General features: G+C 34.7%; 1 protein-coding gene across 13 annotated transcripts in view; it reads left to right on the top strand.

The window, feature by feature from the left end:
- Positions 1-14983, top strand: part of LOC138701297 (uncharacterized) — a 582100-nt gene extending 567117 nt beyond the window's left edge. For 3 of the 13 annotated variants that reach the window (XR_011332491.1, XR_011332490.1, XR_011332492.1), the window contains exons 4-6: positions 2170-2332; positions 7834-8013; positions 11676-14844. Coding sequence is in view for 3 of the 13 variants with exons in the window: in XM_069828034.1 (XP_069684135.1) it covers positions 2170-2218 (49 nt within the window). In the remaining 10 variants the exon portion in view is untranslated. Of the gene's footprint in view, positions 1-2169; positions 2333-4430; positions 4869-7833; positions 8014-11675 lie in introns of those variants that run through there. The other 10 variants (XR_011332497.1, XR_011332498.1, XR_011332494.1 and 7 more) reach the window with 7 other exon arrangements.
- Positions 14984-15356: the final 373 nt, after the last annotated feature.

The raw sequence follows: 15356 nt of genomic DNA, 5'->3' as shown, positions 1-15356 counted from the left end.
TGGCTAAAATACAATAATAAATATAACACAAGAAAGTTCTTATCATACATATTCCGAAGTGATACAGTGTTAAAAGTTGTGTAATCAAGATGTACAATAATTTGAATAATAATATGGGACAAGGAGACGTTTGTGGTACTATAAATATTGTAAGAAAAAGAGGTCAGATTTATCCTTCTTCCGAAAAATCCAGGAAAGTGAGTTTATAAAATATAATATATACTTTATGGAAATGATATATAAACCTTATGTATTTCACATTTCAATAGTGGAAGGGAGGTGTTAATTTTTTCAAAAGAATACGATATTGAAAGTACAATATATTTTATCGTCTGCTGGGGAAAGGGTCTGTGATGAGGCGATAGTAGCGATCCTGGTGGTTAGCAACTATCTATGGATGCATTTTTCAACTGTCTATGTTTGCATATTTAGTAAGTATTGAGCTTCGTGACTGTATATACTAGACTGTGATATGGTCGTTATTCATTCTTTGAACATGCTGTGACCAAGAACTTCTATATTCTTCTACTTTCTTTATTAAGTTTTCAGCATTTAGTTCCTTTCTAATATCTGTATTTCTTTTCCTACCCGTTAAACTGTATTCAACCGTTGCTCATTTCTGCTGCCTGCAATCTAGATATATTTCTTTTCGTCATGGTCCATGTCTCACTGCCGTATAAGCATGTTGGTATCGCTATCACTTTATAAAACTTCATTATAGTTTCCTTCCTTACTTTTCGTTTAAGTGTTCTTCTAATTGTGCCGTTCATTTTATTAAATTTTGCTATTTTTCCGTTAATGTCAATTTTACCATGGTAAGATATATCACATCCCAAGAAAGTGAAGCGGTGAATCTGTTCAACAGGAGTGTTATTAATGACTACCTTGGATCTTACAGGATTTATACCTTTGAATGCCATTACTTTAGTTTTTGATGTCGATATTTTTAAATCATATGTTCCAACTATTTTTTTTAAGTTCATGTACTGCTTTCTGTAAATTATTCTCATTATTGACGATGATTATTTGGTCATCCGCATATAATATAGACATTATACTTTTTCTCCTTATGTCAAAATTCTTTTAACTTTAATGTAATAATTCATTTTATGTTGAAACAAAACGAAATATGTAACTTTTGTGTTTAGTTTTATTTATTTATTTATTTGTTTTTTAAATTTTGCAATAGGTAATTTTTTCATTTTATGGTCCATTAAAAATATTTTTCTTCAGTTCTTATAGATTTTTTATAGAATTTTTTTCAAATTTCATTTCATTTTCTTGCAGTCTTACGTACAAATCATAGTTGCTGCTTTTACACTGCAAAAAATTTTTATTTGCTAAGGAAACTGACCTTGAGTAGGTGGTGATAATGATGTGATAAGCTGACAAAGAATGTGGCAATGGTAGATTTTATATGTTAATTTGTTTTCATCAGTAATTTAAAATTCTTATAATTAAAATTTATATAATAGAATCATCAATACTATATACATAACGTGTAGTAATAATATTGTTAGCAAAAGTAGAAAACCTCTGAAGTCATAACAATGTTCTCAGGACTTACAATGTTTTCCACTTTGCCAATAATTATGTTGTACATGCATTGATCCAATACAATTTATATTCAACATGAAATAAATATTGAAACCATCGATGAAGTTATATTTTATGCCAATGCAAGTAATGAGAAATAACGATTTAAAATCGTATTAAAGCAGGATTTTATCCTTTTTATATATCATCATTTTCACACATACATACCTCAGCCTAAAGAAGAAATAAATACTAGTTTAAAAATGAGGTGCCATTCTGTGTTGCAGTAGAGATTACAGTCATGATCATCTATGAATTTATAATAATACAATAAAAACAGACACAAGATCTTATTTTGATTTCTTTTATAAACTATATGCTTTTTTTTTTGTGTTCATTATCACTCCATATATAGTCACTTGCCTGTATTTTATTAACTTTTATGATAATTTTATTATAATTTTGGCATTGTAATGTAAATATATTAACGTTTTTTGGTCATTTTTAATGTAATTTTAAGGCACCGACATCCAACTCCTACTTATTTTGTATTTATGCAAAAGTGTGCAATTTTTCAATTAATTTATTTCCTTCATTTGATTGTTTCTCATACTTTTCTGCTGTGCCTTCCAGTGTCTCAGTTCCTGGACGAGGAGCTACAAACTCACAGTCTGAATTATAAGTGTGGACCACCTTTGACGCTGGGTACAGCACCTTGAACCCTTCAAGCTGGAGGACTTAATCTACACCACATTTGCTCTCATCTGTGGAACAACATATGAAATCTTCCTCATTAGTAAGTGTATAGAGATCTTAAGTACTCTTAGGAAGCCTCCTTTTCAGTTGCTTGGTAACAAGTGTTGCTGAACTTGGCACACTTGAGATTTCCCAATTAACTGTTCTCAAATTGCTTATCTCATGTGTAACAAACTTCAAGTTTACGGACAGCATAAGCAACTTAACAACTTTCAGGTTGCTAAAATATTATAATGGATGAATAGAATTCTATTTGTTCTGGCTCATACAACAAAGTTTGACTTGAAAAAAGAACCTCAGGAGGGTTCATGCAGCATATAGGTAATTAAGTATGGACACTTCGCGTCGGTACCTTTGATGTAGCCGGACTGATTTCAATGACCTTCAAGCCAGCTAGAGCGTGAGATTCTGCTTTCTTCCTAGAGTTGGCACTGACGTCACACCAGCTAGCAGTCGACACAGCGGAAATATAACACATATAATTAATACCTCTAGGTACATTATGTACTCAAATAAAATAAATTGGATCCATAAAATAATAAATCCGTCATTAACTGTAATGTCTAGACTCTAGAGTTCCTTTATAATGAGAGTTAAGACGTTGACCCCAACAAAATTTAAAATATGTAATGATTTGATAGTACTGAAAATGGAAAAACAAAACTCTTATGAGAAGTAAAACCATATACCTATATTATATTATATACAAATATTAAACGAATTTGATACTTAATTTTATAAGGTATTATATTATTGTATAACATAATTTATTATATCTGAAATATAAAAAAATATTATTACAACTAGTTCGTCACTGAGAAATAAGGAAAAGCTGTTAACTTGAATTTATTTGAACCAAAGCGTTACTGGATTATGCAATAAGGTAGGCGATGTTTGGATCCTGTGTCTCAACTCTATTCTCAATTATTATCTTAGCGTATGCTCGATTACACTAACCTCTAGCACTTGAAAGTGAAACTATACGCTGGCGCACAGAGAAACAAAACACAGGAAAATTCTCTCAGTGTCCATTCTTTATAATCCCTATTCGCTGGTTTGTGCTTGCGAGCACCAGAGTTGAGAATGCCTGATGTACAGTTATGAACCAACATTACACAAGCTGTTAAATGCATAATTAGAAAGGATTGGGTGTTGTTGTTTTCTAATGCCAGGTGTTTGACAATAAAGCCATTTGACCTCTTGTACTCCAATATTTTTCAAAGATATTGTCATAGTCAGCCACTGAAGCATAGAATTTGAGATATTCCGAATCCATTTCTTGATTTGAGTTGCACAATGGGCAATTGGGGGACTAATATATTCAAATTCTATGCAGGAGCTTGTCCAAACAGTCATGGCCTGTTGCCAATCTAAATGCTGTTACAGACGATTTGCGTGGTAAATCGGGAATTAACTGTGGATTATGATGCAGAGAGTTCCATTTTTCCCCTTGAGATTGTGTTATCAAATTTTGTTTGTTGAAATCTAAGTATGTAGATCTAATAAATCTTTTCACAGAGTAATACGTAGATTTAGCAAACATATCTGTAAGTAGCAATGCTGCCCTTCTTTGCTAAAGCATCCGCACTCTCGTTTCCCACGATTCCACAATGGGATGGTATCCATTGAAATTTTATTGAATGTTATTAATTGAGAGAGCATTTTAGTTATTTCTGCTGTTTGAGATGAATGTGTGTGTCTAGAGACTATTGATAGAATAGCTGCTTTGGAGTCTGACAATGTAACTGCATTCTTAAATTTATTGATGTGGCATAGAAGATTCCTGAGACATTAACTTATTGCAATGATTTCACCATCAAAACTTGTTGTTCCATATCCAAGAGATCTATAAAGTGAGAAGAGACAGCACGTAACACCTGCACCGGCACCTTGTTCTCTGGAGATCAAGGATCCGTCGGTGTATAAATGAAGCCAGTTTTGTGGAGGGTACCTAATATTAATTGTCTCTAAAGACAATTATTTAATTATTTCAGTATTTACTTCTAATTTCAGTATTCCTTCTGTTAAATTTAGATTAATAATACAATGTAAAGCGCCCAATGGGCACGATATTAAACACTAGTAGGTAAAGCGTTCTGGGTGAACCCCACACATAGTCCATTATTCTCCATTTACAGCTAGACAGAACTGAACCAGAGATACTGTTCTCTTGTTGCACTCCAAAGCATGGTACGTATTACACTGATTGTTACACAATACACATCTACACTCATGGCCGGGCTGATGGAAGGACTTCCTGATACATATTTGGTGATGAAATCCATGAATCACAAATCTTGTTACGTGTCTGAGCTCGTACTCTGTTCGCATTCATTCTCTGCTTAGCATGGTATCCGTGTTGTAGAAACTGTCGCTAATAGACTCTTCTTTCTCATCTTCCGTATTAGTTCTTCACATGCTGGTGTGGATGGCAAGAGCAATAAATTGTAGTCTGAGGTCTTCTACCAGGAAAGTTTCTCTTGCCAGTACATACACGTAACATGATAAAGCGAATCTTGAGACCTCTATCACCTTCTTCAAGAACCTAGGCTTCGAACTCTCGAGCTCCCGTAGCTTTTTGCAGGGCAAGTACTCCCATATGACCTATAGTTCATATGTTAGTGCGGGTACAGCTTTGACCCGGAAAAGTTTCATTGCTGACTCTGTTGTAGTTATATATTATTTTAATGTACCGAAGTACATATGATATTTCCATGCAGATATTCTGCATCATCATACGATGAAAGAGTAATGGAACGGAGAAAAATTCTCTCCGGCACCGGGATTTGAACCCGGGTTTTCAGCTCTACGTGCTGATGCTTTATCCACTAAGCCACACCGGATACCACCCCGGTGTCGGACAGAATCGTCTCAGATTAAGCTCCAACTCTTGGGTTCCCTCTAGTGGCCGCTCTCTGCACTACGTCATAGATGTCTATGAACGTTGGACCGAAGTCCACACATGTGCTGAGGTGCACTCGTTATGAGTGACTAGTTGGCCAGGATCCAACAGAATAAGCGCCGTCTTAAATCACGAAGTGATTTACGCATATCATATATATTATTTTAATGTACCGAAGTACATATGATATTTCCATGCAGATATTCTGCTTCATCATATGATGAAAGAGTAATGGAACAGAGAAAAATTCTCTCAGGCGCCGGGATTTGAACCCGGGTTTTCAGCTCTACGTGCTGGCTTAGTGGATAAAGCATCAGCACGTAGAGCTGAAAACCCGGGTTCAAATCCCAGCGCCGGAGAGAATTTTTCTCTGTTACATTACTCTTTCATCTATTGTAGTTGCCTGATGTCGTTTATTCTTCTGAGCGCGGCTGCTAGTCTCTCTTCTAGATGGATCGTGAATGCTGTCCCGGTGACTTGCATAGTGATTCCTAGATATCTGAATTGCCGCTTCGGCATTAGCATTTGTCCGCCACAGACGATGTAGTCATCCTTGCTCAGCCGTCCTCCACTTCTGAATACCATTAATTCTGTTTTTAGGACGTTCAACACCAGTTCGTTCCCCTCTGCCCATTGTTTGATGAGATTTGTTCCTTTCTGCAAGTCTGTTATGCTGTCCACCACTAGTGCCATATCATCTGCATATGTGTTGTTGTTGTTTTCTAATGCAGGCGTTTGACAATAAAGTCATATGACCTCTTGCACTCCAATATTTTTCAAAGATATTATCATGGTCAGCCACTGAAGCACAGATTTTGAGGTGTTCCGAATCCATTTCTTCATTTCCATTGGCTGCAAAAGGGTATTTGTCGGATACAGGGGGAAGAGCCATTAATCCTTCCCATTGAAGGCTTTAAGGAACCAACCTGGACAAATACCCAATGTCCCATCCCTACCTTTCCATGGTGCAGCTGTTAGTAAGTATAATTTTACAAGCTGAACTAAAGGGAGGGGATACTCATAATTAGCACTGGTCAGCTTGATGAGTTAATGACTGAATTTGGTATAATTTTCCTCTATTCAATACCTAATTCCCTCTTTACCCTTTCCTATCCAGTCCTCTGACTGAACTCTTACTTTCTTCGACCCCGACGGCATTAGAGCATTCGAGGCCTAGGGATTCATTTCACTTTCCTTCCTCTTCTTTCTACTTTTCTGTTCCTAGTGCTGACCTGCTATGGCACTAAAATCGTCCTCCTGTGGCTTAAGGAGGGAAAGCTGGTGATCAACAAGATCTCCCAGCTAGGTCCAATGGATATAGATGGATAGATTCCTGAAATTTTTTTAGAGAATGCTTTGTGGGGGATTTAGTGCTGGAGATGAACCTGATGGCATAATTATGATAATAGAATATCTTGTTAATATAATTATTTATCTTGCTTATACAAACAGCAAGTGTGGTCCTCCAGACATTCTGGGGGTTGTGTGTGGATTAAGTAGCCACCAAAACGTTAAAATATGGTGTTCACTTAAATTGGCTACAACTTGCCATTTTCACTCCTATATGAAATGAGTACCATTAAGGTAAAATTATCTGCATATATGTACACTGAGAGGTTCTGCAGTTCTTCCTTTAACTTGTTGGCGATATCATCCGTCAGTATATTGAAGAGTATCAGACTCAGAGGGTCCCCTTGGAGCACTCCAATTGTTTGGCTAATCCACTCTAAATTTAGATTATACTCTATATTTAATAGAGTTACATATCACTATTCATGAATATAAATTTGAAAATGTGACACAATTTAAATACCTGGGAACTATCATAACAAATGATAATAGTGTAACAGTAGACATAAACTCAAGAATTAAGATGGCAAACAAATGTTATTATGGATTAAAGAAGCAACTCCAGTCCCGCTTTCTTAGCATAAAAACAAAATGTAGGCTATATAAAACATTGATTAGACCAGTCCTATTATATGGATCAGAGAGTTGGACCTTGAGTAAAGAAAATATAGAAAGGTTAATGGTATTCGAAAAGAAAGTGTTAAGAAAAGTTTATGGCCCAGTAAATGAAGAGGGTACCTGGCGTATCAGATATAACACTGAATTATACAATTTGTATAATGATGCGAATATAATTAAAGTGATCAAGGCCAACAGACTGAGATGGCTAGGCCATCTATATAGGATGGATGATGATAGCCCATGTAAAAAAGTCACTCTTACCGACCTATTCTACACAGTAAGAAAAGTGGGATGACCAGCAACAAGATGGCTCGACGATGTTGAAAAAGATTTGAAGTCAATTGGAGTAAGCTGCTGGAAAAATGAAGCGTGGGACAGAACCAGATGGAGGAGAATCATTGAGGTGGTCTTGGCCTAAGAAGGCTGTTGTACCATAGAAGAAGAAGAAGAAGAAGATTTAATAGAGTTAAAGGGTTTGGTTTAACTTGTAACTTTCTTTTAAATTCGGGATGTTGAATTTCTTTTTTAATTCTTGAACCTTGGATAAGGATTGGGTGTATAGACCTCTCTGGTTAGGTCATCCTTCACTGCGGACAGGTGAGACAGGCATTGGGCAGAGGGATTGTAGAGTGCACAGGCTTCTATGTAACATAGCACAATCTTTCCAGCACTGTTGCAAGTGGCCCAGGCATTGCGGTCCAAATATGAGGAGGAGCTGCAGAAGCCGGAGTGTTCATGAGTGACAAGCACCTACTGGACGTGGTACAGAGGCGACTCACAAAGTACTATGAGAATGATATTTCTGTCAGTCGGAGATACTGAAGATGCTCATTGGACAGCTCAAGGAGGTGAGTCAGCCACAGGCTCTTGTTTTCCACCACATTGTGTCATTGTCATAATAGAAAGTTTATGGATGTCATATTGAGAGGAAGGGTTTTTATTTTTGCGTGTGTTTCTGTGTATACTAAACCATAGAATGGATTTACGATTCGAAATAACTGCAGTTTGAAGGAAGAGTGAGATACGTTAAAATAAATATAAACTTCGAAGAAATTTGTAATGATGTGCATGGTTAGTTAGAAAATTAGGCTGAAAGTCTATGTAATTTGGTAGTGGCATATCATTGGCTCTTCTACAAATACACATATGAAATCGGTCTGAATGGGAGCATTTCCGTCATTTAGTCACTCTAATAGAGTTGTCAGACTTCCTCATCTCATAAATTTAATCAAAATTAAATAAATTAAAGTAGATTATAACTAATTAAATCAGAATGAAAAAAAAATTAATTAAACTAAAATGAAATAAATTGAATTAAAATAAATTAAATTAAAATGTAATAGATTTTATTTAAAAAGATAAAATAAATAAAAATAAATTAAATTAAACTGAAATGAAATAAATTAAATTAAATTAAAGTAAATTAAAATAAATTAAATTTAAAATAAAATAACTTAAAATAAATGAAGTTATATTAAGATAAAATGAATTAATATGAATTAAAATAAAATAAATTAAATTAAAATAAGATAAATTGAAATAAAATTAATGAAAATGAATTAAATTCAAATAATTTAAAATGAAATAAATTAAATTAATATAAAATAAAATAAATTAAAATTAATTAAATTAAAAAATAAATCAAATTCAAATAAATTAAAAGAAAACAAAATAATTAAAATAGATTACTTACTGGCTTTTAAGGAACCCGGAGGTTCACTGCCGCCCTCACATAAGCCCGCCATTGGTCCCTATCCTGAGCAAGATTTGCTGTGGTCGTGCCGGAGAATCAGTCCCATTCCGAGGCTTATTGTTAGGTTTCGTAACAAGCTGTTTTTTTACGGTGATGGGTTGTTAGCCCTTCGCCCAACCCCCAAGCTGGAGGACCACCCCTTATCGGCTGTCCACAACTGCTTATTCAATATATTCGCAGCTACCCTCCATATCTGGAGACCGCCTCTATCCGCAACCTGAGGACGCGCCATGCCGTGGTGATAGGGACCCACAATACATGGAATTAAAATATATTAAATTAAAATAAATTGAAATAAAGTAAAACAAAATAAAACAAATTGAATTAAAATGTATTATTTTGAAATAAATTAAATTAAATTCATTAAAATGAAATAAATTGAAATGAGTTTAGTTAAATTAAAATAACTTATTAAATTTAATTAAATTAGAATAAATTAATACGTGTTAATATTGAGTCTATTAGAAAAAAAGTTAGCAGTCTTATGAGATTGTGATGATTAGAGGAACTATGTATACGTGTGGTAGTTGAAGATTTTCGGTAAATATCAAAAGTGAATTGACCAGCATTTTTGACGATTTTCAGATCCAAAAAATTAATTCATTCCTGAGTTCCAGATTCAATTGTGAACTTCAATTTATTTTGCATACTGTTATACAATTGAAGTAAATCTTTAAATGTATCCGTATTTCCTTAAAACTAAGATAATATCATCAATGTATCTATTGTATAATTTAAGATTAAACTGAGACGTGAATTTAGGTATGTACTATTCTTGAAGATGTTGGGGGGGTGGAGGGAAACTGCTAAAAAACTTGAGAGTGAATCACCCATGACTACTCCATCAGATTGTTGAAAAATCCTATCTAAAGAAAAATAATTTTGTTTAATACAAAAAATAAATTAATCAATTGAGGAGCGTTTTTGCTAAACACGATAGATACACAAAACTACTTTTCTCAAAAAACGAGTTTTATTGTACACACAGTTTATGTTGTGGGAAGGAGATATTTCTAATCATAACCTACGCGCGGTATGAACCGAGTTATGCAAAATCTGACTGCATAGGGTGATACAGAAGCTAAACATCATATGATTGTGATATATAACTCATTTTCACAAAATTTTGCATCTATTGAGTTTAGCAAAAACGCCCCTGAATTGACAAATAAGATTTTCATCTGTATTAACTTGACATAATCTGTCTTTAATTAACTGTAAAGTTTCATCCAAAGAGAGATTAGTGTAAAGATTCTCAGTTTCAGAGATATTAATTTGGTGAATCTGGTAACTTTCATATGCTGCAATCTATCAGCTAATTGTTTCCGGTTGGATAGGGTGTAGTTATTCTGCATTTTGAAAATCTGTTTTAAATATTTGAGTAAACATTTATTTTACTTTGTGTTACTACTACTACTACTGCTGCTGCTGCTACTGCTACTGTTACTATTACTACAACTGCTGCTACTACTGCTATTGCTGCTACTACTACAACTACTACTACTACTGCTACCATTGCTACTACTGCTATTGCTACTACTACTACTCCTGCTGCTGCTATTGCTACTACTACTACTCCTGCTGCTGCTATTGCTACTACTACTACTGCTGCTACTGCTACTACTACTACTACTACTGCTGCTACTACTACTATTACTACTACTGCTGCTATTACTGTTACTACTACTGCTATTACTGCTACTGCTACTACTACTGCTGCTGCTGTTACTACTGCTATTGCTACTACTACTCCTACTACTGCTATTACTGCTACTACTACTACTACTACTGCTATTCCTTCTGCTGTTGCTACTACTACTGCTATTACTGGTACTACTGCTAATACTACTGCTGTTACTGCTAATACTACTGCTATTACTACTGCCAATACTACTGCTGTTATTGCTGCTACTAGTGCTATTGCTACTACTACTACTATTACTGCTGCTACTACTACTACTACTATTCATACCACTGCTACTACTGCTACTACTACTACTACTACTACTACTACTATTCCTACCACTGTTGCTGCTACTGCTACTACTATTACAACTACTACTGTTCTGCTACTGGTACTAGTACTACTACTACTACTACTACTACTACTACTACTACTACTACTACTACTACTACTACTACTACTGCTACTACTGCTACTGTTGCTCCTACTGGTACTGCTACTGTTCCTGCTACTGCTACTACTACTACTACTACTACTACTACTACTATTACTACTACTACTGCTACTGTTCTGCTACTGGTACTAGTACTGCTGCTACTACTACTACTACTACTACTACTACTGCTACTGGTACTAGTACTGCTACTACTACTACTACTACTGCTACTGTTGCTCCTACTGGTACTGCTACTGTTCCTGCTACTACTACTGTTGCTGCTACTACTACTACTACTACTACTACTACTACTGCTACTGTTCTGCTACTGGTACTAGTACTGCTGCTACTACTACTACTACTACTACTACTACTGCTACTGTTGCTCCTACTGGTACTGCTACTGTTCCTGCTACTACTACTACTGTTGCTGCTACTACTACTACTACTACTACTGTTGCTCCTACTGCTACTACTACTACTGTTGCTCCTACTGCTGCTACTACTACTGCTGCTGCTGCTACTCCTGCTACTGGTACTGGGACTGCTGGTGCTACTACTACTATTGCTATCACTACTGCTGCCACTACCACTGCTGTTGCTAGTACTATAGTACTAACTCTTGGTTTCTTTGCAGCGCCTGTTGGTGTGCAATCCTGAACTGAGATTACCGGCTGAAGATGCGATGACTCATCCTTACTACTGTGACCTCAACCCAGCAATAAAGAGTGATCGCTGCCAATAGTGAACCTTGAGTGTTGACTGTGTGACCAGTGAACCAGTGAGAACATTTAATACAGATGAGTTTTTCCATTAGTATTGAAATTCCTTTTCATACAATTTGATACGATGTACATGTGAAAAGTAGTTTTCAGTAGTGTGTGAGGTGGTTAATCCTTGAGAAACTCATCCTGTGTCGATAACATTTTAACGTGTTATGTGTGTTATGAGTAAGAAGTGTTTTAATTGTCGTTTTCTGTACTGCTGTAGGAGTTTCAAGTAGTTTATGTCCAAAAACTTTCTTTTCGCCTTCCCTTTCACTACAAAATACTTTGTAGTCTTAATGAGGACCAGTAAAACTCTATACCAATAAAGACGTATAAAATATAATAAGAAATCTTTATTATTTCATATCTTTTTATTTTTACTCACTTCCACTGTCAGGTAGAAGTATTTTTATTGCAAAGTTGGCTGCATAAACTACAAGATACATAGATCTATTTTAAGTAAGTTACACATAATTTACATTCATGTAGAAAAGCTAATTTTTATGCTGCATAATAAATTACAGTACAACTTGGTTATAGCGACCTCGTTTTGTGAGACACCTCGCCTATAACGTCAAATATTCTGTGGTCCCAACTAATTCCCCCATAAGACATATGCTTTTCTACCTTGCTTAATACGACAAACGTATATGCGTCTACCTCTCATATAATGTCATTTTCAACCTCAGTTTGGAATACAATTTTCTAAGAACCAAAGTATTTTAAGAAATATTTTGCTGAAATCTGACAAATCCTTTACTGTTCCCTTCTATCATAGACCTCTGGAATGCAGGCAGATTCCCCATCCCATTGTAACCTGCCCGAATTCATGCGGTATTAATGGTACCTGCATGCGGCCAGTTTCGACAGGAAGTTTGCACTAAGTGCACGCATTTTAACGCAGTATGGCCACTAAAAGGAGTGACAATTTAGAAGCCATAAGAATTGTGAACATTTCTATGAAGCTAGAGGAGGGAGTATGAAGCTAGGGGAGGAAGCAGTGAAATTGCAACTGAAATAATGAACATAGAATTTAATTTAGAAAGTGTATATTGGGCAAGTAGGAGACAACAGAGTAAAATGACTGATTACTTCACTCCTCAGTAAATAAGTTTGGTGAGTAATGAACAAACTGTTTTAATACAGAATACTGTATTTATAATTGTGCATGTATTTTATTGTGTTCATGGTATGCTTAAAAGTGAATATATAAATCTAAAATAAGCCTAATTAAGTTTATAATTTTTCATTTTCCACCTCGCTAGACTGATAATATGAATCTCGGTTACTACGACACTCGTTTATAACAACATAATTTTCAAGGGCCCTTGGATGTCGTTATAACTAAGTTCTACTGTATTTTAAGGAAGTAAATTAATAAGAAGCCATCATGATACATTTAAATAGTTTCACTTATAATCACAGAAATTAAAATAATTTGAGTGATAAAATGTGATGTATACACACGGTGTTAAGAAAAAGTGTCTAATAGTTTGAGATGTGGTAGTATTCGTAAAAGCAATAAAAAAAGTTCGGTCCTAAAATTAATACATTTGAAGAAACAAAGACTGTGAAATTTGTAGTGTAACAACAGCATATCTTTTAATGTGAGCACTCAGCCTCTTAGTTATGCTTTTAGAAAAAAATTGTCTCGCACAAACAGTCCTTTTTTTGACCATTTTTCGACAGAATAGAATAAATAGAATGCATGCAATAGATAGAATAGGACAGACCAGGGCAGCTATTCAGGTGAAGTATTCTCATTGCTTCAGTTCTAGCAGCCATCCCTGCAAAGGTAAGTTATACCTAATTTTATTTTAAGGAGTGCAGTTCGGTGGCTCCTTTGAACACCGAACTGCACTCCTTGAAATAAAATAAGGCTATATATTATTTTACCAGGAGTACTGTATAGTCCATTATACATTCGTAAAGTTGAAAAGTTGTTTTTCAGACACTACGTATTCTTTAGTCTCCTGACCAATTTATTAATGTATTAATCCTACGTTATGGTGTGTATACAGTGTGTTTGATAAGTTCTGCATATTGTCTTTTACATTTAAACAGAATTTTTTTTCGAAAAACACTCCAATAAGTCAAATCTTATATTTTAAAAGTCACTTTTTCACAGAAACAAACCATCTTTAATATCATTGTTGCGCGAGTTGTGACGTCACCACAAGCATTTTTAAATTACCATTTGAAAGAGAATCTTCATAAATGGATGTCAGCCGAAGATCCCATTTTTTAAATTTAATTTTACATTTGTAGAACTTGTTGAATTTACAAACAATACATATCTTGTATCTCAATTTTATCACAAATTAAATTGTATAACTTCCATATTTGGCACTTATAATTGAGAATAGAATTGTTAGTAATTTCTCTAAAACGAATAAATTAATTTCTCTGTGTCAGTACAGCAAAAGTTCAATTAATTAAATGTTCGAAATGTTTTCCATTTACGGTCTGGCAATCATAAAGACGCAATAGAAATCCCTTTCAACATTTTCAATTAAGTACTGCTGATGATTTCACTACACTGCATTCGTATTCTTGTTTTCAACTCATCCATATCAGCAACTTCGTAGAAAATACCTTAAATTTCAGCATAAATTTACGACCAGGATGAACAGTAACAGAAGGATGGCTTTTTCGCGACTATTTAATCCTACATTATAAAACATCGGACACTATTTTAAAGGAAATGCTTCTGAAATTTCAAAGCTGCATTACATCTCAGCCTTGCTGATGCAACAAATTTGTTTTCATTTCCTTTCTCGTATATTTTCTTTCTATGTTCTATTTTCTCCTTTATTTTCGCTCGTATGTTAGAGACTTCCCTTTGCGATGGATTAGAAAGTTTACAGGAGTTTTACCCACAAATAATTTGCAAACCTCAATAATTAAGGCAAGAACTTCGCCTTGTCTATGCTGATAAATCTCATAGAAATCTTACAACTGACGTAACTGAGAAAATAGTTGTCTGACCGTTGTGGAGAAGAGTATGGGTTTGGTCACATTGACACAGGATTTTTTTAACATGCATTTTTTGTTAAGACACCTGTGACCGAAATTTCATTTTGTTTGCTTTCCTATGTGGAATAATTGTTTCCCTTTTGTGGGATTTTATTTGACTTGACCCCGCAGAGAACAATAAAGAAAAATCAGTTGGAAGATCCAATTTGTCTTCCAAATAAAAGAATAATTATAAAAACGAAAAAAAATTAAAGATACATTTACAAAAACTATTAGATTGTCATAATTAACAACTCACATTTAGTCACATCTTTCATACCGCCTGTTTCTCTTTGTGGTGAAGTTGCATTTGTTGTTTTTTCTCTTCTATGAGGTTCAAGATATGTATCGCTCTATTTTTGCTCTATTTTCTCCTCTAACTTGCCTCTATTTTCTCTCCTTTTCTCCTCTACAGTTTACTCTATTTTCCCCTCTATTTTTCTTCTAATTTCTATACTATATTATTTTCTACTTTCCCTCTATTTTCTTCTCTATTTTACCCTATATTTAGTCCTCCATTTTTCCTCTATTTTCTG

This window comes from Periplaneta americana, chromosome 6, assembly GCF_040183065.1.
Source record: "Periplaneta americana isolate PAMFEO1 chromosome 6, P.americana_PAMFEO1_priV1, whole genome shotgun sequence".
NCBI classification, from domain to species: domain Eukaryota; kingdom Metazoa; phylum Arthropoda; class Insecta; order Blattodea; family Blattidae; genus Periplaneta; species Periplaneta americana.
This window is presented reverse-complemented; position numbering and strand designations above follow the sequence as displayed.